The 22,405-nt window shown below is 48.5% G+C and overlaps 1 protein-coding gene across 10 annotated transcripts; it reads right to left on the reverse strand.

Annotated features, from left to right (window-relative positions):
• Positions 1-628: 628 nt before the first annotated feature.
• On the reverse strand, positions 629-22,296 carry LOC101116026 (protein CutA homolog). Of its 10 annotated transcripts, none has more exons than XR_006058546.2 (7): positions 18,429-18,636; positions 14,363-14,511; positions 9,479-9,538; positions 7,117-7,162; positions 6,811-6,860; positions 4,144-4,358; positions 3,455-3,565 (listed from the first exon to the last, which is right to left on the reverse strand). XR_006058546.2 is itself a non-coding variant. In XM_060410789.1 (6 exons), the coding sequence occupies exons 1-6, from the start codon at positions 21,991-21,993 to the stop codon at positions 3,463-3,465; spliced, it is 438 nt and encodes a 145-aa protein (XP_060266772.1). In that variant the 5' UTR covers positions 21,994-22,296; the 3' UTR covers positions 629-3,462. The 10 variants fall into 10 exon arrangements, 8 of the variants coding, with proteins under 8 accessions (XP_060266772.1, XP_011967264.3, XP_042098721.2 ...); XR_003588049.3 differs by lacking the exons at positions 3,455-3,565; positions 4,144-4,358 and adding exons at positions 5,000-5,328; positions 7,898-8,019; XM_060410789.1 differs by lacking the exons at positions 4,144-4,358; positions 18,429-18,636 and adding an exon at positions 21,964-22,296 and having other exon boundaries at positions 629-3,565.
• Between the last annotated feature and the right edge of the window lie 109 nt (positions 22,297-22,405).

A 22,405-nucleotide genomic window follows, 5' to 3' on the forward strand; every position in this document is an offset into this window, starting at 1 on the left:
ATGGCTGACCTTAAAAATTGCCGGCCAGTTCTTTACTGTCTGACCTACCAGGGAAGCCCTCGTTAACTACAGCTCCCATTTTTTCCTACCATGCCTCCGGTGACCTTACAACTGCCCTTGGAACAAACCGCACTTGAGGCCAGGGCGGGGCGAGGAGCTGTCTCGGAGCTCAGTGGAGGGACAGGTGGGTGGCCCCAGGCCCCCAGAGACTGGGGCTCTAGCCCAGGCTGCACAGCAAGGAGCCCTGGAGACCCCTCTGAGGTCGCTAGTTCTCCGCGGGCTGGAGAGTGCCCGTTTCTGCGTGGTTTAGGTGAGTGCTCACAAACTCGCAACACACATCTGTCTGCCTTTAGAATTTCGGAGCAAGAAATTAGAATTCTCACAAATTCCCTAAATCATAACTTACTCTTAAAATATGTCAAACATTCTTCATACTTTTCCTGTTACTACAGAAATCTGAAAAAAAAAATCTGTTTAACAAATAGGATTATTAAACTTAGTAGTATTTACAAAGAACTGCAGTCTCTAGGGAATATTTAAACCCTGGAAAACACCAGAGAACGTCATTGGATAGTATTCAAACATTAACATTCAAATAGCCTAACAAGGTTAAGAGTACAGACGAGTGTCAGAATTGCCAAATTAAGAATTTATTTTGCTTCCAAAGCTTATTTCTTAGAACACCACTCACAGGATTTGTATAAAGCATACTGCATGTATGCATTTCTCACTTGCAGGAGTAACTCAGGGTTTGCAGTGGACAGGGCTAGACAATCCCGGCAAAAGGAGATGGAGACCACTTCTCTTCCATACTCCTGTCCTGGTTAGGTAACTGTACACTCAACTCTGTATAAGCAACCGCTTCTTGCTCTACTTTTTCAAACCAGTAGCACCTTTATGCTTTTAAGCTTCAGTATTCATGGATACTTTTTTACTTCTCATTTCCTCAACTGATTGATTCTCCCAGGGTTCTGGAGTCATAACCATGCTTCCTGAGAAGTGCTGGGAAGGAATTCCTGGGTGGAAACCCTGATGTCTAGCCCCCGCGCCCACAGCACATTGAGGGCAGTGTGGTAGAGCTGGGCAAGCCTCTCAAGCTGTTCCCTCATCTACAGAATGAAGACATCATCACCAGCCTCCAGACCTGTGGGGAGAAGGAAACCACACAACATACCAACTCACCACACTGTTAAGGTGGATGTTTTAGGAATAAACAGCTCTTCCTTAGAGATGGCTACAGCAGGTTCTCTGGCCTACAGAGAGATATAGCCAGCCTCTTTGAAAGAGACTGTAAGAGCATCAGATTTAGAGTCAGACACCTGCTTTCGTACTTATTTTAAGCATCTCTGCTCTCCAATGTAAGGTTTCAACTGCAAAATGAGGGTAACCTGGATTACAAGGATAAATGTTAAGACCTAGGACAGTACCTGCAGAGAGAGCTGGTGTTATTTCCTATAGTCAGCTGTGACTGAGGCAAAGGCAGGCCACCAAAAAACAGTTTTCAAAGCACACTCAGCACAAAAAATGAACCAATGGCAGTCAGAGACAGGAAAATCTCTGGAATTAATCCCACTTTAAGGAAGTTCAAGGAAAAATAATTGGATTTTGCCAACCTGGTAAATGAGAAGGTAACTGTGGAAAGTAGAGAAAGCTTTAGTTACTCAAATCCTTGAAACATCAATTTGGGAAGTATATGCCAAACTGTGTACAGGAGACCAAGTCACTGTCAGCACGCCCCTCCCCTGGCGCGACGCACAATCCAGGAGACGGGCCAGGATGCACGGGGGCAACAGGACGCCGGGGCAGGGGCGACTGCCTCCAACTGGACGCCAGGCCCGCAGAGGGGCAGCCACGCTCCTCCAGAGGGTGCAGAGGGTGCTCAGGCAGGGCACCAGCCTGGCACACCAGAGCCACCCAGAGGTCCAGGCAGGGGAGGAGAGTGGAGGTGGCAGAGTGAGCTGGGGCAAGGCTCCGAAGGGCCCTGAGGGGGGTCACCCTGCAGCAGAGCCGTGAGGGGGCCTAGGCCAGGCTCTCCTCTCACCCCCGGGGGTCCACCAGCCCCAGGGAGCAGGGTTAGGAGCGCAGCCGATGGAATGAGCAGCCTTGGCTCTCCCCTCTGTAACACGACCCACCCCTTTTCTGGACCTCAGGGCAGTTCAATTCCCTTCAGTCATCTATAAAACTGGCTTTATAGATTCCACTGTGTCCTTACTTGGCCTGACTGGCCCCGCATCCTCTTCCAGCCTCAGGGTCTTGAACCTTACAAAATCTATTAAGACTGGCTCAGGCTACTGGTTTACAAACTTGTAACAACAAAAACTTAGCTCAATACATGAAAATTAATAATAAAAGCATGGGTGCGCTGGCTGAAGTATGAGGAGCCCTCAGGGTCCCTCCTGGGGAAGGCAGTGGCAGCCCACTCCAGCACTCCTGCCTGGAGAATCCCAGGGACAGTGGAGCCTGGTGGGCTGCAGTCCATGGGGCAGCTGAGAGTCGGACACGACTCAGTGACTTCACTTTCACTTTTCACTTTCATGCACTGGAGAAGGAAATGGCAACCCACTCGTGCTCTTGCCTGGAGAACCCCAGGGACGGCGGAGCCTGGTGGGCTGCCGTCTATGGGGTCACACAAAGTCTGACATGACTAAAGTGACTTAGCAGCAGCAGCAGCAGCAGGGTCCTTCCTGTGAACCCCTGGGGTTCTGATCCAGCAGCTCTCCCGGGTTCTTCCCACTTTAGGATGCTCGGTTTCCGTGCTCACATGGGAAGGTCAGTGTGGTGGGCTCAGAACCCATGTCTCTGCTGAGCAAGGGACCACAGCTTACTGAGATCTGCCACCTTCGGGCTAGGAAAGAGTCAAGACCAACTCTCAATCCTTGAGACTGTGTCTAAGCCCTCCCCTCCCCAGTCCTACCTGCATTCATGAAGCCCTTTCCCAGGCCCACTTCCTCAGGACTCAGCAATAACCAACACCACCTCCAGCTAGAGGGAATGATCCTGCTGGTCCCTGACATTCCACCATTAGTGATTCATCCTTCTGGATAGAGTGCTTCCAGCTCCCCTAGAAGGTGACCTTCACCCCCACACACTTCTGGGTGACAGGTCGCCAGGTCATTCCTAATCAGAGGCAGGAGTAGTAACATCCGCGGCACTCAGTTTAGGGTCAATGAACACAGAAGACCAGCCTCACCCTCACTGTGACCTTGCCGCTCCTGGCCACCTTTACGTGTGAGGCACTCAGAGGCACGTTCCACCGGGTCCGTGCTTGGCCTGACTGGCCCAGCATCCTCTTCCAGCCTCAGGGGTCTAGGACCTTCACCCTCCACAAGTTACTTAGCTCCTCTGTGCTGAGAAAAGTATGGAATCCAGAGATGCGAGGAGGCAGACAGACGCCGCCCTTCAGCCGGAGAACAGATAATGACAGCTCTTTGGGGCACGCGGCAGGAGGCACGAGAGCCCCCCTCACTCCTGCTCCATGCCCTCCTCCAGCCACCTTAAGTAGTGCACATCTCCTTGGTCCATGGGAAGACTGAAGAGCTCTGGGATTTCAAAAGGATGCACCAACCTTTGGAAGGAAAGCAGAGGCCCGTGAGTGGCATATAAGCCTGTGCCATAAACCCCAACTGGCCGGCCTCCCTTGAGGCCCTCCGCAGTCGGCCTGTAGCCCACCTGTCCGGCCCCACAGCCCACCACTCCTAAGCCTATGCCCATCTGTTACCAAGTATAAATTAGGCCAGATGGCATTAGAGTCTCACAAGCATGGGTTCAAATTCTAAGTCCGCCACTTACTAGCCATGTAAGCATGGCCGTATCTCTTCATTTCGCTGAAGCCCCCGCAAAAAAAAGGAGGGTGAAAACAGTACTGGATTGCTGAGGATTAAATGAGCAAGGTATGCAAGGCGCTTAGCTGCCGCACTGACGGCACTGTGTGTGTTCAGTAACTGTCAGCTGCTGTCTTTATCGCTACCCTTCACTCATCGCTGCGCCTGCCCCTGCACCTCTCTATTCTCCTCCCTACTCCTGCTGCTAAATCGAAAGCCTCTCTACTCCTCAAGGCTCATTGCAACCAACGACCTCTCCCCAGGGATGTTCCTTGACCATCCAAACCCACAGCAGTCTCTCCCTTCTGCCCGTCTCTCTCACCCAGTCCTGAGCACATGTGCTCTCTTCACTTTGCAAACTGAAAAAGCGGAAGACACTGGGCCTCGGTCCCCACTGTCGAGCCGGGGGAAGCAGTCCTCTGCTCTCCTGACTTCAGGTGCTGAAAAGCTCTCACGAGAGGCTGCTTACTAAATCACAACACGTGCACGCACAGTTGCTGGAACAGGAGGAGCAGGCCGCGTAATTTTATCCAGCGCCTGAGAAGAACGAATTTCCTATTTCATGGAGACCTAGACCAGTGGTTCTCCACGTGGAGTCCTCTGACCCCTGGGGAACTTTCAAGGCTCTTTCAGGAGGTCCAAGAGGCCAAAACTATTTTCACAACAATGTTGTTCTTTATCCTTCCACTATGTTGACGTTTGCACTGATGGTGCAAAAGCAGTGATGGGTGAAACTGGCCGCCCCAGCACGCTCAGGACAGCAGCCCCACACGGCTCTGGCCGCCACTGTCTCCTTCACCGTCGCAGACACGCTTGCATTTCTTTTTTCATGCATTTTTTAAAAGTCAAATTCACCTAAGAACATTTCTGATAATGTGGCAAAAATTACTATTTTTATTAAAGTTTGACTCTTGAGTGTCGTTTTAATATTCTGTGTGACAAAATGGGAGGTACACATAAAGTGCTTCTGCTATCATACCTGAGCTCAGTGTTGTCTTAAACTTGTCTGATTTGAGTCACAAGCTAAACTAGACCTTTTCCCCACAGTACACCATTTTTACTTTCCAGCTTGAGTAACCATCATTTGTCTGTCAATTTCACAAATTAAGGTGACTCAGGTTTGAGTATTAGGTACACATTTTCTCAAATATGAACAAACATTTGGCCCATCACTCAAATGAAGACAATTTACATCATTTATTGCCAATCAAAAAATTCATTTTAAAAAAATTCGTGTTTTGGGGACAGGGGAGGGAAGCGTTGGGAGTCTGGGATTAGCAGATGTAAACTATTTCCACAGGATGGGCAAACCGCAAGGCCCTGCTGTGTGGCGCAGGGAGCTCTATCCAGTATCTGGCGATAAACCATGATGGGAAAGAACACGGAAAAGACACACGTGTATAGCTGAGCCACTCTGCTGCACAGCAGAGGCCACACGTGGCATGACACTGTGCAGTGTCCAGTCCAGTCGCTCAGTCCTGTCCAACTCTTTGTGACCCCATGAACACTGTAAATAAGAATAAATTCATGTTTTTAAGCAAAAATCAGAAGTTTGGAAAATTTGAATATACCACTGTGAACTTGAAAGTGTCTCAGTACTTAAGAGATGCTTTTGAGGAGATCCAGCTCTCTTATTAAGCCAGATTTTGCAAAAATGTAGAAAGATGCCATTCTTTGCAGTTTTTTTATTTTTGGAAAACATGGTTACTTCCCATAAGAAGGCATCACCAGCATGCTGTTTCACTGCACTACACTTCACTGCAGACACTGCATTTTTTACAAACTGATGGTTTGTGGCAACCCCACACTGAACAAGTCTACTGACACCTCCTTTGCTCACTTTATTTTTCTGCGTCATGTTTTGCTAATTCTTGCAAAATTCCAAACTTTTTCATGATTATTACATTTCTTATGGTGATCTGACATCGGTGATCTTTGACATTACCAGAACGGTTTTTTGTTTTGTATTTTTAAATTAAGGTACGTACTTTATTTTCTTTAGACGTAACGGTATTGTTAGCACACTTATACTGCAATCTAGGGTAAACATATAACTTCATATGCACTGGGAAATCAAGAAGTGAAATCACTCGCTTCACTGTGGTGGTCTGGAACCAAACCTGCAATATCTCCAAGGTATGCCTGTATTTACTTCCGTTCATAGGTTATTATTCTATTACTGTTATTTTCAATGAACTAAAAATATGTATCTTAAAAATTTCTCAGCTTTAATTTCTAAACAGTAAACTTTGATAGAACTCATATAAGTGAAGCTCTTTTGGGTCCTCAGTAATTTTTAAAAGTGTAAAGGGATCCTGAGACCGAAATTTTGAGAACCAGTGGTTTGAAACCAGTAACTCATTTTACAAGAACTTTCCTGGTGGTCCAGTGGCTAAGACTCTGCGCTTCGAATACAGGGGGCCTGGTTTCCATCCCTGGTCAGGGAGCTAGACCTCACAGGCCTCAGCTGAAGATTCCGCATGCTGCAATGAAGACCTGGAGAAGTGAATCAAAGTCGCTCAGTCGTGTCCGACTGTGTGACCCCATGGACTATACAGTCCACAGAATTCTCCAGGCCAGAATACTGGCGTGGGTAGCCTTTCCCTTCTGCAGGGGATCTTCCCAACCCAGGGATCAAACCCAGGTCTCCCACACTGCAGGCGGATTCTTTACCAGCTGAGCCACCAGGGAAGCCCAAGAATACTGGAGTGGGCAGCCTATCCCTCCTCCAGCGGATCTTCCCGACCAGGAGTTGAACCGCATCACAGGCGGATTCTTTACTAACTGAGGTGTCAGGGAAGCCCTGGTGCAGACAAATAAATATTTTAAAAATAAACTAATTTTAAAGAAGCCCAATACCTCATTTTATAGATAGAGAGTCTATGGGACAGGGTCACAGCCAAGGTCACACGGGGGGCTGGTGACTAGGCTCACACTCATGCACTTAGTTACCTACAGGTCCCTGGCCGGGAGGAGATGGCGCTATTACCTGATGTAGCTGGAGAGCATATGGATCTTGGAAGTCTTTGTCTTTATTAACTGTTAAAAAAAAAAAAAAACAAAAAACAAATCACTGGTTTAGGATCTCAGCTCCAGCTCCACAGCCCTTCATTCCTCTGGCTTTTTAGGAAACAGTACTCCTCCAGGTCCCCAGGCCCAGTCACTAACTTACAAATGGACACAGGGCGTCTTGTGTGGGGCAAGAGCCTCAGTCAGTTGATCTTTGCTAACATTTAATTGGAACTTTGCTCTCACTCTTTCCCGATTAAGGCCCCATCCCTCCAGCTTCACTCACCAACAGGACCTCAGCTGCTTCCTCTATTTCTCCATTCCAATAGTATCTGGAGAAAAGAACAAAAAAAAGAAGTGTCATGCTTACAAGATGTGCTGTGCTTAGTCACTCAGTCGTGTCTGACTCTTTGTGACCCCACTGACTGCAGCCCACCAGGCTCCTCTGTCCATGGGGATTCTCCAGGCAAGAATACTGGAGTGGGCTGCCATGCCCTCCTCCAGGGGACCTTCCCAATCCAGGAATTGAACCAGGGTCTTCTACATTGCAGGCGGATTCTTTACCAGCTGAATTACCAGGAAGTCCACTGACAAGACGAGCTCAGTGAAATAAACCTGGCCCAATTTGCTGACTTGCTAAAGTGGAAACTTTAAAATCTTTCCAAGCTCATATGAAAAAGCCTGGAGTTGGCCAAGGCCCTACAGGTCATCTAGTCTAAACATTCTAATGCATGCTTCTAGCGCCTGACTTAACTTTCCTGGAAAGTTAAGAGGCTCCCTGTCTCTTGAAGTCCATCTACTTTAACGGTTTTCACACGAGCTGGTTTCTCTCACGGTGTTTTGTGCCGACATCTGCCACCCTACTGCCTTCCCCAACTTCCACGTGGCAGCCCTGCAGAAACTCCCGTATGTTCCTCTCCAAAGCGGGCGTCCCCAGCTCGTTCAGCGCTCCCCCCAAACTGCTGGCTTCCGTGCACCTCCCCATCCTCTGGGCTGGTGCTACTTGTATCCCTGACTCTCAAAGCTGAGTGCCCACCGAGCGATCAATGGAAGAGCACAGGACTTACTCAGGGAAGAAGCGAGCCTTGTAAAATACGGGAGCAGGCCTGAAAGGTCAAAGCAGAGTCGCTGACAATGTTCAGAAAAAGAGTAGGAGAGAGAAACTGGGCCTGAGTAGGAGATCACCACCCTGGAGGGAGAGAAACTGGGCCTGAGTAGAAGATCACCATCCTGGAGGGAGAGAAACTGGGCCTGAGTAGGAGATCACCACCCTGGAGGGAGAGAAACTGGGCCTGAGTAGGAGATCACCATCCTGGAGGGAGAGAAACTGGGCCTGAGTAGGAGATCACCATCATGGGAGGGAGAGAAATTGGGCCTGAGTAGGAGATCGCCATCCTGGAGGGAGAGAAACTGGGCCTGAGCAGGAGATCACCATCCTGGAGGGAGAGAAACTGGGCCTGAGAATATCTGTGCTGAGCCAGGGCGAGTCTAAGATGGCTCAGGCCCCTGGCCTCACCCCACAGAGCTGTGGTGAAAGCGTGAATCACAAGGAAGGACGAACATGAGGCAAGCGGCAGGCTGAAATTCCAGTCTAGCTTCCCAGCACTAGCTCCCGGACTGGCTTTATGTCAATCACTTAACACGACCTCTTAAAAATGCAGAGACTCAAGCCCCATCCTCAGGGAGACTAAACAGATGCAGGATGGAGCTCAGGCATCTGAAGAACGGCCAGGCCTGGGAGCCCCGGTGACAGGTGATGGGCGCACCACGGCGTGTCCTGCTGGGCAGGGGCAGCTTCCTGCTCCAGCACGTCTGTTCTCAGCTGCAGAGCAGGCATCGCTCCCTCTCTCATCAGAGCAGGAAGGAGGTGAGAAGTCCTGCACGGGTAGTGCTGGGATGCTGAGGTGCCGTTTTTCATCACTTTATTTACTTTTAATTGGAGAATAACTGCTTTACAGTATTGTGCTGGTTTCTGCCAAACATCGGTGTAAATGGGCGTTTCATGTCCCCTCCCTCCCTCCTGAACCTCTCCTGCCCCCCACCCATGGTGACGCATTTTGATGAGGGAAATGGTGTGGGCCTGGCTTAAGTAAAGGAGCTGACCAAATGAAAGGCAGACAATACACAGAAACAGCCCAAACTCTGACTTTCTCAGAGAATCCAAAAGCAATAGGAATCATAATCTCTGAGATCCTTAGCTGGCTTACTCAGACTGGCTTACCCAGTCTGACTTCTTTGCTAACAGCAAGCTAATTGACAGACTGATTTAAACAAAGAATCAGGAAACAAGGCTCACTGTTCCTAAACTGTAGATTTTTTTTCTGCCTTCCCTAACCATAGCCTGTTTTTGCTATGGTTGAATGGCATAAACCCACTGGCTGACTTCCTCTGAATACAGATTGACAGTGAAGTGCTGATTAAGTAAATGTCTTTGAGTTGTTCCTTTACAGGTTCATGGCACCCACTCCAGCACTCTTGCCTGGAGAATCCCATGGAGGGAGGAGCCTGGTAGGCTACAGTCCGTGAGGTTGCAAAGAGTCGGACACGACTGCATGGGTGTACAAAAATTAGTTCAGTGCCCGAATTTCCACCAGGCAGGACCTGACGGAGCACTCTCACACCCCTCCACTGGCCAGAGCAGAACTCACAGCGAGGAGGCCTTAGGCAGGATGTTCACAGAGGCAGCCAGCTTCTTATCCAGGATAGCCCTAAAGCAAAGAGAGAACATGCCAGTTACTGGGGCAAGTGTCCAGCATCTGAAGAGATGGAACAGGATACAGGAAGTCTCAACAGATAACCATTTAGAATGCCCCTCCCAAGTCAAACCAATACGTTCCATAACTCCCATGCACAGACCCTCTGCAGACAGAATTGTTTATAAGTCCTTCCCTGAGTGGGAGAAGTAGGGAAGCAGCTATGCAAAGGCTGTTTCAAGGACAGGCCCAGTCGGCTTGGGGAAAGGGAATCTGTTAGCACTGGAAGGAGAACAAAAAGACCCGGATTCCAACCCAGCCCTGCAGCAGGATGGCTGTGTGACCTTATGCAGGCGCCTTCTTCCATCCCAGAAATCAGTATTTGAGCACCTATCCACGACAGGCATGACCGCCTCACTCAACTTGACTCTCCTGCTGTACAACCAGAGGAATGGTTCAGCTGATGGGTTCCAATCCTCTTCCCCACCAAATACTCCTTTTATTATGTCAGCTTCTTCTCCTCTTCTCTCTTGGATATGCACTAGGCTTTCACATGAGATCTACAGATCAGAAGTGTCTGATGACCGCATGGAATTGATACAACTCGAAGGAAAAGCAAAAAAGGCATCCTGTCCTGTGACTGGCCAACACAGGCTCTCTACACTTTTCCTTTTTGTGATGCTGCCTACCACAGTACTAGGAGCACCGTCACCACCTCTGCAGGCCTCTAAGCGCTGGGTGTTTTTTTTTTGACAGACTGCAGACTGGCTTTCTTGCTCTGATGGTCTGATCCCTGTGCAGGGCCCTGGTGAACACGATACAATGTGCCTGAACCAGTGCACGTCACAGGAACAAGCACCACCGCGTCGCCGGCGCAGGGAAGTGGCCACAGGGCTCAAACCCTAAGCCCTGGGGATCAGGCAGGCCGGACAAACCCGCCCCAAGTCTGCCGTCAGCCACGGAGGCCTGTCTCGGTTCCCTGAAGTGTGTGGGCCCTGCCAAATACAATGCGTCTGAGCCCTGAGCCCTGAGCCCTGAGCCCTCCTTTCCTTGACCGCTGCCAAGAGAACTGACCTACTTTCTCTTCTCCCAAGTTCCCGGCTGAACAGTGTTCTATTTAAGGCTCCACATTAATGTGGTATTATCACCACCCTCATGCCCTTGGAAAGTTCCAGGTGGTAAATAAATCCCTGACTCTAAGGATAGGCACACGGCCCAAATTTGTTTAAGCAACTGCTACAAGTCTTGCTCACTCAATCAAGTCATCTGCTGAGAAATCACATTTCACTGGTTCTGAAAGTGGCATGCAAACACAGGGAATGAGTTAAACCTTTAGAAAAAAAATTAATCCATTGCTTCACAGGCCTCCAATCTCTTTGGCAGTGTGAACTCCTCGGTGACTAATCACACCAACTTGTACTTGGGAAAAAGACTGTAAAGTTCTGGAGGACTGTTATTCAAAATGCCCCTGTGGCGAAAAAGGGAAAAAAAAACACCAGAGAGAGAAAACAAATGTACAAGCTGATGGATAAAACAAACACCGAAGTCCAGCGGTGAGTCACAGAGCGGGAGCTCAAGCCCCCATGCTTGTCTGAGGAAAGCAGAAGACAGGCCTTCGAGGGCCTCCAGAAACGGCAAAGCCCCAGACTAGAGGCTCATGGACCAGATACACGGTTTGGCTTTCAGGGTGTTTAAAAAAAATCGTGATTTGTTACCAATATTTACTATTAGGGTACTTTACATTCAAAAATACACGTTTCCTATCTTAGAACCTTATGGACCCGTAGTCCTACAAGGTCACGTTCAGCCAGAGCTGAGCAGGGGCTCCCACCTCCAGGCATGGCCGGAGCTTCTCGGGTCAGTGAGTTTCCACCCAACACCTTCCTCCCAACACCTTCCTCCCAACACCTGGGACGCACAATGCCAACCGCTGCCATTCTTCACGCCGCTGCCCCAGCCCACTTCGCTCAGGCTGACGGGGCCTGACCCCCTTCCCTATGTAGGAGACCACGGCCCAGCGAAGGAAGACGTGTCAGGGTCATCTGTGGTGTCGCCAGCAAAGAGGACGCAACGCCCAGCTCTCCTGGCTCAGCACTCAGGTTTCCGGCCTGGCCCCAGCTAGAGACGTTTCCAGCGTAGAGGCTGTCTGTCACTAAGAGCTCTAAGAGCATTACCCGGAGCCAGAATGGAGCTGCACCAGACTGAGAGGCAGCTCTAAAGAACACTGAGAAGAGTGAGCCCCAGACTGGAGCCAAAAGGCCTGGTTCTCATACCAGTTCTGTAGGCAGAGCTGAGCTACCTGCCAGCTATCATCTGTGGGGCCCTCCCTACCACATACCTACTTACTCTCTCCTATAAACCCTGGAAACAAAATCTATTTGCCTCTCTTCTATTCCAGTTGAATCATTAGTGAACAGAACAGCTGAAGGGAGACTCCACTTGAGACTTCCAGTCCAGCTGGTGGGCCACACACACACACACACACACACTCTGCAACCTCCCTTTCACACCCCATGCCAGCGACAGCAGAGAACACTTATGTAGCCACGCCGGAGCACAGCAAGGAGAACACTGCACGCACCAGCAAGTAGCAGGACGCTCTGAAGAATACGGGCAGCGCTGAGACATGCGTGGGAGCATGCAAGGGGGCTGCCTCGTTCAAGAGCCTTCGGATCTTTTAAAAACCGGTAGTGATCTGGTTTACTTGGCTTCCAGCAACTTGGAGAATATTGAAGATTATAAAATTTGACCCCTCTGAAAATACTGAGGCGATAAATTATTCTTAGGAACTGATTCAGACTGCAGAATGTCCACCTGCCTGCCCCACATGCAGTGAAAACAGCGCTGCCTACGGGCAACTCCTGCAGCTGCCCCTGCGCCCCCCCGTCACCAGGGAGGCGAGAGAGGAAAGCATCTGCAGAAAGTCAAACACCACGAGAAACTGCAATTCAACAATGAAGAATTTACTTGAGAAAGACAAATCAATAGAACAATCAAAACCAAGATTTTAAAATAAGTACAATTATGTATACTTGAAAATTGCTAAGAGTAGATCTTAAGAGTTCTTACCACACCAAAAAAAGTAACCGAGATGATGGCTATTTTAACTAACCTTACTGTCATAATCATTTCGCAATACATACATATATAAAATGATCATGTTGTATATCTTAAACTTACACAATGTTATATGACAATTATATCTCAATAAAGCTACAAAAAATTAAAGATAAGTATAATTACTATCTGCAGAAAGATAAGACTATTGCATCTATAAAACAAGACAGACAATTACAAACCAAAAGCACTTGGTTACTAAAAACAATTCGAAATCTTGAAAAGGAAACTATAGAATTCAGTCTAAAGAAAACTATAAGGTCAGTCACAGAAAACGAATTCAACATCTCCCTATCTAACAGAAGTTCCAGGAACAGGACACAGAAAGACAGCAGAGAGAGTATGTTTAAAAAGTTAACAACTGAACGTTAAGATGTACTCCTAAAAACTAGCAGAGAGAAAACGCATCACCTACCGAGGAATGAGATTCACTGCTGCTCCTCATCAGCAACCCTGGATGCAAGACGGCAGAGACCTCTCTCCAAGCTGAAACCGATCCACTCCCCTCAGCTGGCCTTTCCACTATTTAGAATCCACGCCTTAGAGCCCTTTTCCTCCCAATACCCAGCACCTCACAGATGTCACCTGAAGTTGCTCCTGACAGGACCCAGAGTGGCTAGTCCAGGGGTCCACTGAGTTCAGCACAGGCCCTGCGTATACCAGAAGCACAGACGGGATTTCAATTCCGAGCTGCTCAAAGCTGAGGTCCTATTTCCGGAGTAATCACATGTTCATTCAGACAAAAGCTGTTCTCCAAAAGCAACGTTAATAAGGAAAAAAAACAGACATTCTGGTTAGGGGCAGGAAAGATGTAATCAAATCCAAAGTTAACCTGTGACCATCAGTTTGGAAGCTGTATGCCCCCAAAGACCAGATTCAACGCATAAAACAGTGTAACTACACCGAACTTCAAGATGCAGAATTTCAGGGCAAGAAAAGGAGCTGGGAGTCAAGCCTATTACCCCTCAGCCCCACTAACCCTCTTCAGAGCGGCAGCTATAAAGGAGGGGCAACTTCCCCAGCAGCTCAGCGGTCAGGACTCTCACTGCCCTGGCTCTGGGCTCAACCCCCACTCCGGGAACCAACAGGCCGCAGGCTGCAGGGCACAGCCAGAAAAGCAACGGAGGGGGAGGGGGTGGAGATCAGATACAACCTTTACTGGGCACCTGTTACATTCGAGTTCCTGGAGTAAGGGCTGAACAGATATCACATCATTTAATCCTCTCAAGAAGGATAATTCAAAAACGAAGGTTTAGAGAAGAGGAACAGCTTGCCCGAGGTCACACGGTCAGCAAGAGACGGAGCCACGGTTCCAGCTCTGCTCCCTGCTCTCTCCACCCCTGCTTTCAGTAAAATCCGCCAAACACCTGTGATCGGCCTCCTCCGCCTCCGCAGCCATGGTCCACGTCTCTGGGACTGAGCAAAAACTACCTCCAAAAATGGAGAGCTGGGTCAGGAGTTAGAACTGTTAAATGCTCAACCTGCAGGCTTCCATCCGAGCAAGGTGCCTCGCTCTCCCGGTCTCAGGTCCCTTATCTGCCCCCAGGCCCCACTCAACATTTTCAGGCCCAGAAACAGATCCAAGTGTCTTTCACGCGTGCCTCTCCAACCGCCCCAGTGAGAGAGCTGTGCAGTTCAGCACCGGACAGATGGGTTGTCAAGAGCAAAGGAAGAGTCCCCAAGCGGCCCCTCTGGAGCCTCCTGTGGCTCCTGAGCCCCTACCTGGCAATATCTCTGGCAATCTGCTCGTTGGGGCAGTTGACAAAAACAACGGAGTACGTGCCGGACACATAGCTGCCAGTGACAACGGAAAGGAGCTGCAGGCTGAGGGTCCTGAGCACAGGGTATGTCAGGAGCGAGGCCGTCAGGATCTGCACAGTGGGGAGAGAAGGCACAGGTCAGCAGAGGCGTGGCCAGCTCGCCACCTGCAAGCTCAAGCAGACTGGGGCCCACGCTGGGCAGCACGCTGTACCCCATTTCCCACCCACAAAAGAGCTCCTAGGGTCTGCATCGAGCTCCAGTGCTTAATGTGTTCATGCCGAGATTACTTGCCTCTGCATTTTGCAAATGGTTTAAAAAAAAAAAAAAAAAAAGGCTTAAAAATCAAGACACTCGCTCAAAATCACACAGTGCTGGGAATCTCCGGCTGGTCCAGTGGTCAGGATTCTGTGCTTTCACTTCCAGGGCCCAGGTTCGATCCCTGGTTGGGGAACTAAGACCCCACGAGACCAAAAAAGCCACGCGGCAGGGCCACACACACACACACACACACACACACACAAATCTCACACACACACAGAGAAATCACACACACACACACACAAATCACACAGCTTTAACTGGTGAAGCCAAGAACAGGAGTGGAGCCTGGATAACTTGAAATCCATTCCCACTGGAAAACTGCTACTGCAGGTAACACCGACTGGCATCCACGGGACTGCTGTCATCCTGTGGAGACTGTGACTGACAATAAATTCCTGTATCTGTTGATGTGTTAGGGAGTTAATTTCACCGTCATTCAGTTGTGTACATGCCAGGTGCTGTGGGGCGTGCACAGGAAAAGGAAGCCTGATTCTACAGCAATGGGGCCTGCGCTACTATGACACACAACCGGCGGGGGAGGTCCAAAAGGAAGGCTCCAGCCGTTGGGGCAGGAGAGGCTTTGAAGAGAAGGGACCATCCAAGCTGGAACTGAAATAATAGGTAGGACTGAAACAGAAGATATGGTTAATATGTACAAACTCAAGAGGGATCTGGGACAGATGAGTAACCTAGACTGCGTGGGTCTCAGTCAGTGGGCACGAGACTGGGGGTAAAATGAGTCTGGCTAGAACTATAAAGGGTCAGGCTAAGGAGTGTGGGGTCTGTACTCAAGTGATGGGGTGCTTTTGGAGGCTTAAGTAGAAGAGTAATAACATGATCAGGCTGGGTAGAGTAACGGGAAGGAGGGTGGGGAGTGATCAGAGATAGGCAATGCAAAGGCCGTCACAATGTTGCAGGAAAGAGATATTAAGATCCTGAGCTAAGGGAATGACAGTGATAACAGGAGAGGAAAAGACAGTCAAGATACAACTTTTCTTGCTACTTTAATGATAAAACATCTAAAATAAGAGGGAAGTAAGAGAATTAGAGGACATCTTCCAGGGTTCTTTGCTTGGGGGATACAAAAGAGTCATTAATAGAGATGGAGGCAACTTGTAAGGAGCCCTACCGTGAATCAGGCAAGACTGGACAAGAACACGCTTCTCCTGCCTGCCAGCCCGGGGCTCATGTCTCGCTCAAACAAACCTTTGTCCGCCCACTCCTGCGTTATCGCCTGGCCCTGCCTGCCTCCTACTTCTTGGCAGGGCCTGAGGAGCGTTTTTATGTCTTTAGCTTCTCATTCCCTCCCACGACCTCCCCCAACACCTCCAGTCCAACATACTAATCCTCTGAACTAAACCAGTGACCACACAAGAAAAAACAACCAACCAGGGTTTTCAAGGAGGTTGTTAGTGACAACTCAATTAGATTCTATAGGATATAAAAAAACAAAGGCACTAAACAGCAGATTTAAAACCTAGTGTTAGTCCAGCTCTCTGCAGTCTTCAACAAGTTACTTCCTCTCTCTTCTATATAGGTTACCTAGAAAGTGGAGATTACAGCATTTGTGCTGCCTACCTCAGAGTTGCCATGGGTTCAAACAAGACAGGAAAAGCAGTTTCTGACCACTAATCCAATAAGAAAAGAACCACGCTTTGCTCATCACTGTGTCCCCGGGACAGTTCACGGCACACAGCAGCTTCTCAAGAAATAACCTGCAGACTGGAGAATTCGCATACCAGCAAGATGCTGAGATGCAGACTACACAGTCTTGTGAAATAAGTGGGGCTTTTGGGTCATCCACAGAGCTTTTGGCAGAGAATCGGACATACTAGAACACTCTAAGGGGTCAGACACATGACTCCAAGGTGGCTTTCAACACGGACTCTAAACAAAAGGAGCAATGGTCTGTCCCCCAACCAAAAAAGCCATTCCTAGGGGGAAATCTAGGAATTTCAGTCAGCAGGCATCAGTGGAACACAGAGCTCACAGGATTAAATACAAACTCACCTAAAATGAATTGAAACTCTTGCGTGAACTCACAGTGAAAGAGACACTCAGAGGTAGATTGGGCACTTGGGTATCACCTAAGACAAGCCTTTATTGAACAGATAAGGTAACTGAGGCAGTTCTGTGACTGAGCCAAGACTTAAATCCACTCTCCTGCCTCCCATTCTGGGCTCTCTGAACTGCAAGGAGGAAGTGACACAGCAGGGTTATTTCAGCTTCACTTAATCCAGTGGCTCTCAGCATGAAGCAATTTTGCCTCTGCCCCAGGGGACATCTGGTCACATCTAGGGACAATTTTCATGTCATGACTGGGGAAGAAATGCCACTGGGAGAGGCCAGGATCGCTGCTGAACATCCTTCTGCTGTGCCATCAATCACACTGAAATGCAGAGGTTTGCATCCATCTCCCTCATCGGATGTGAGCTCATTCATTTCTGTATCCTCAGCACTTTAAAGCCCTGCTAAGAGGTATGGACTTGAGAAGTGTTTGAAGACCATATCAACAAAGAATCAGAAGATATGAAAGGCCAGTTTGGAACCAAAGGTGGACTACAGTACGTTAGAGAGTGGTGTCACATGGGCGCAGAATACATATGCCAACATGTTTCCTAATAGAAACATTATACTTATTACTGTGTTTGTAACTTTTTCATATTTATATCTTTACATCTTTTCTAAGTTTACATTGTTTCAAAATATTTTATGTATCCTCTCAATTACTTCATTCTGCCTTTTTCCTTTTTTTGGCACTGGAGTATCTAACTGCCTAACCTTTAAGAGGTTATGGTTTTGTTTTTATTTTATGGTCACACCCCGAGGCATTCGGGACCTTAGTTCCCCAACCAGGAATCACACCTAACTCCCCTGCGCTGGAAGGTGCAGTCCTAACCACGGGACCGTCGGGTTCCTCCTTAAGAGTCTATGGTTGACTTGACAATCTGTGTTAAGGCAGAAGGGGCCTAAGAAACCACCTAGTGTTTCTAAATTTATAACATACCTAGTTTTAAGGAATTTGGAAACACTCTGAAATTAACATTGTGTTTATCTATACACTTTCCTTGGGTGCAAATCCAGAATTTTCACACACCCTCCCCCAAGAAAATCTATAGTCCCCAAAATATTAAGCATCACTGACGTGTGCCAGTTAATTAAGGGCCAAAGAGGGGAAGAAATCACCAGAAAAGTGAGCAGCGGAGCTGGGCTAGACCCCTGGGCTTCAACAGTTCTCCTTTCCGCCACGCGGCCCTGCCCCAAAGGGCAGCACCACCAGCACCACCAACAGGCACTCTGCAGCCACTGCCAAACTTCACATGTGAAGATACTTCAGAGATGAGACAGCAGAGCCCCAGAAAAATGAGACGGTGATGCACCGGGAAGAGGGAGCCAAGCTAGCCCGGGCCTTAGATGAGAGCGCGCCAGCAAACACCCTTCACCGCCCCACCCTCCTGGGCAGAGAAACAGCCCAGCCGCTCCTCACAGGCAGAGCAGAAAGGGGTGCTGGTGATTTTCAGAATCACACCGCGATCTCCAGGACACTGGGTGGCACCTCCAGGAACTTCACCATCCACCCCCTACCTGCCTGCCCCCAGCTCAAAATCCCAGGAGTATACAACACAAATGCCCCTTCCTCCCTCAGTCCCCAGGCTGGAGGTTTAGAGGCGAGAGGACTCACAGCATCATACTGTGGAACACTCACCAAGAGGCATATAAAGATAGAGGGCCGAGCGGAGCCTGGCAGAGGGCACCGTGAGCCCAGCCTGTCCATGGCGTCGCTGGTGACTGAGCCAGCACCGGCTATGGCAACTGCAGCCTGAGCAAAGTCGCTGGCGGACGGATGGGCTCCAAGGGCCCGAGCCCCTCTCCCCTTACCACCTGCTGCCTGCCCCACCGCCCGGCCAGGTCCCAGCCAGGCTGGCCGGAAGGAGAGGGTGGAGGAGGCGGGGAAAGAGGGACTCATTTTTCACTGGGCAACTCTCTAGAAACATATAACCCAAACACCCCGTGCAAACCTCCAACCCATGCAAAAACAAAAATACCAATTTTCCCTCCCCATTCTCGCATATACCAAAAACCATAAAATCCCCTGAGGTGTACAGATTAAAGCTTCTTAGATATATAAAACCTTCAGAAACCACAGCCCACAAACACAAATACACAAAACTGTTCCACTGAGGCCCATCCCACCAAAAAGAGAAAATAAAAACAAACCCAAATAAATGAAGCCCACACGTGGCTGACTTCATGTCCCCCCTACAGCATCTCCCTTCTAATCCTCCCTGGTTTAAAACAAACACTCCTGCTGCTGACTGCTCTCCCTGTAAACCCACCCATCTTTCAAGGCCAGCTGGTCTGTGCAGCCTTTACCAAGGTTAATCCCAAGGTCCCATTTCCCCTAAGGCACTCTGTCCACATTTAACGTCAGCTGCTAAAACAAACTCAAAAGCAGCAAGCTAATGACTGACTGTTACCCTTTGGGGACAGAGTTCATTGTTGTCAGGGGTTCCAATTTTTTAATCCAGCTTCTTAATGTGAAATTTCTTAATTTTTAAATGACCACACTGCTGGTAAGACCCTAAGTAAATTTTAAGCCAAGGAAAACTACTCTTTATCTTGACTGTAGTAGTGATTACACAAACAGTAAAAAAATTCAGCAAACTGTACACTTAAATTGGTCAGTTGTGTTCTGTGTAAATAGTACCTTAAACAAAGCAGGTGGGGAGGAGAATGCTGAAAATCAATTAGGAATTGTTTTAAACTGGGCAGACAAAACAAAACCTACCTGGTTCCCAAATTGGCAGGCAAGCTGCCAGTTCACAGCTTCTGTGTTTAACTACCTGTTTACCTGTCTGCCTTATTCCTTGGGACTATTATTCTTAAAAGGCCTGATAACACTTTCCAGCAAAGCGCCCGACAAAGCCAGCTGTAGCCCTAGTTCTATCATTTATGATGGCTGTGTAGACTCAGGCAAATAACTTAACCTCTCTGAGCTTTGGGGGCTTTTTTTTTTGGTAAAGAAAGAGCTAATACCTCTTTCATAGATCTAAAGTGAAGATTGACAGAAGACAAATGTAAGAGTGTTTTATAAAATATACGACCACGTCAGCATTTCAAGAGCAGTCTCATGCCACTACCAAACAAGGGTAACTCAGAAAACCTCCAGCTGTGACCGAAGAACCTAGCATGTGTGAAAGAGACAAGGCTAGAAGCAAGGAGGCTGAGTGGCCCTTACACAGCCCTCTCCACTCAGAGCCCACTAAAACTAATCGAGACTGCCATCTTTTAGATCCGTTATATTAACAGGAGAGGTCACTGTTAATGACCGTTTTACCTTAGATCCTGAGATGACGGCCCAGAATTTAGCACAGGCTCCTGCACAGATTATGTTCAGTAAATATTTGTTCAGTGACTAAATGATACAGATGTGTGACTGGTGCTGACAAGGATGGTCATGATGAAGGTGATGTTGGGGCAAAGGATGGCAGGGGATGAACTGCTGTCTGGAAGAAACCAACTCTGGATTCTCTTTTCCTTCAACTCAGGCACCTCTACTCTCTTCAGAGTCAATTCCAAGGTCAGATTCCAAATGTCCAATTCTGCATTTATGGCCTTGGCAGATCCTTCAGATCTAGTAAGAGCCTCAGTGCCCCTGCCTGATATCACAGGCTCTTCTGGAGGCATCTTGCCTTCTTTCTTTCCTCCTCCTTACTGGATTCAGAGGTGAACTCAGACTCTTCACAGTCAGATTCTGTACCCATCTCTTTCATCCACAATACTGTTTGTATCTTCCTTCTCTTTCTTCAGCTCCTCTACTTTATTTTGAAAGTTGTTCCGCACCTCTTCTATAGGTATACAATTTATTGAAGTCTCTTTTTTAAGGGCCAAACCTCGATCCAGGAAAGAATCCATATCAATCGCAGCATGGATGAGGTCTGATACCTGGTGTAGGACAGCATTGTTTCCTTAGGTTCATCTTTATCTCTGGTTCCAAAGATTTGCCTTCTTCCTCTCAAGGTACAGACGTGTATCTATCATCTCAAGATGACACAGACTCTCTGTTACTGCCAAAGCCTGAAACTTAAAGTTTCATATTGATGAATTTAAAGCCCATCCAATTTGCAGACTACGATTTCTTTTTCAGCTTCTTTAGCTCCAGGGAACATTCATAATCATTCATAACATCAGAGCAAAGCTTCCAGCAAGCTTTATCAAGAGCATCTGGTTTTTCTTATCATCCGTCACCTCTTTTATTATTACCATGTTTCTTTTAAAGTGAGCAAAGGATTTTTTTTTTTCCAATGCCATGGGCAAAGTGGTCAAACATATGCTTGGTGTAATACCCCATGAATGCTTCAATTACACTCTGATCCAAAGGCTAAAGATAGCTAGTGCCTTCCAGACAAAGAAACATAGTAACAACCTACGGATGAGCAAGGAAAAATGAGTCTGGGTGATTGGGAACACTATTAGCAATACTCTGAAGGCAAAATTTGGGGGAGTTAAATAATTCCAGGCTCAAAGAATAAAACAATTATGGAGCCAATCCAAAATGAGGGTAGCTGTTAACGATAAGATTAGTGATCGCCAGAAAAACAAGAAAGCATATCTTTTTTCATAAAACAAGCGGAATTTGGGGTCTTCATAAAGCAGCAACGGGTTTATCATTTTTGTCACCTGCGGCACTGGCACGAAATGTAAGGGAAATCCTGTCCTTAGCGTCCCCTAAGTTTCCCGGATTTCTGTCTTTTCCCCCAAAAGTACACAAAGGCAAGCACTTCCAAAGCAGGTTCATTTCCTTGATGGTTTAACCTATTGAGGTTAAAGCCTCTACATCTGATCAGTTTCTAGAGTTGCTTGGAATACGTGGGTGGTGACTGGGTATTTAACGGATCTTCCATCAAACTCGAATTTCGCAGTCTATAGTAATTCCTAAACTCAAACCATCCCTTGCTCGCATGAAAACTCGTCTGGGTTGTCCTTGCCAGTGGTTTCCACCAGTTGCATGGAAACCTGCTTGGCCTGGCTGCAGATAGCTTTCCGCGATTGCCGCCCCCCTTCCTGCCCCCCATCCTAGACCGAAAAGATTAACTGAAGTTTCCATCTTCTCGATGTTTACATCCTTGGGAATGCACAGCACCTAGGGAGCAGACGCGAGGAAAAACTCTCCATGCTGGCCCAGAAGGCCTTCTCGTTTTGCGTAAGGGTGTGCACGGCCCCACGTCGGTGTTACTCACGCCTTCTTCCAGCTTCTCGAGAATTTTCATCTTCCCGAGGCGTGACCCTTCGCCTCCTCTTAATATGTGTCTGGCCGGGGAGCAGGATGTTCACGGCCTCCGCTCCGCCCTGTCGGCCTAAGCCTCCACCACAGCCTGCTTTTCGAGCCAGGGGCCCAATGGCAAGGCCGTTTAACCTTCGGTTGGTTCTCATTCTCACCACTCCGCTTGCCAGACACTGACCCAGCCTTCGCCCTCAGTGCGACAGAAGCAAGCAGAGCAGACACTCGGGCCCACAGAGCGGCACCCACGATGACGCACGGCTGCGACCCCGTAACTACCGGCGACCCCAGTGAGCCCCGGTCTCGCGAGACTTGGCAGTTCCCGAACGCGCGCGGCCCGGCCGCTGAGCAACGCTATTGGTGCGGCCGGGGCGATTTGGGCTCAGCCAAGCCTCAGGGAA

The sequence above is a fragment of the Ovis aries genome, chromosome 2 (assembly GCF_016772045.2).
Source record: "Ovis aries strain OAR_USU_Benz2616 breed Rambouillet chromosome 2, ARS-UI_Ramb_v3.0, whole genome shotgun sequence".
In the NCBI taxonomy this organism is placed as follows: domain Eukaryota; kingdom Metazoa; phylum Chordata; class Mammalia; order Artiodactyla; family Bovidae; genus Ovis; species Ovis aries.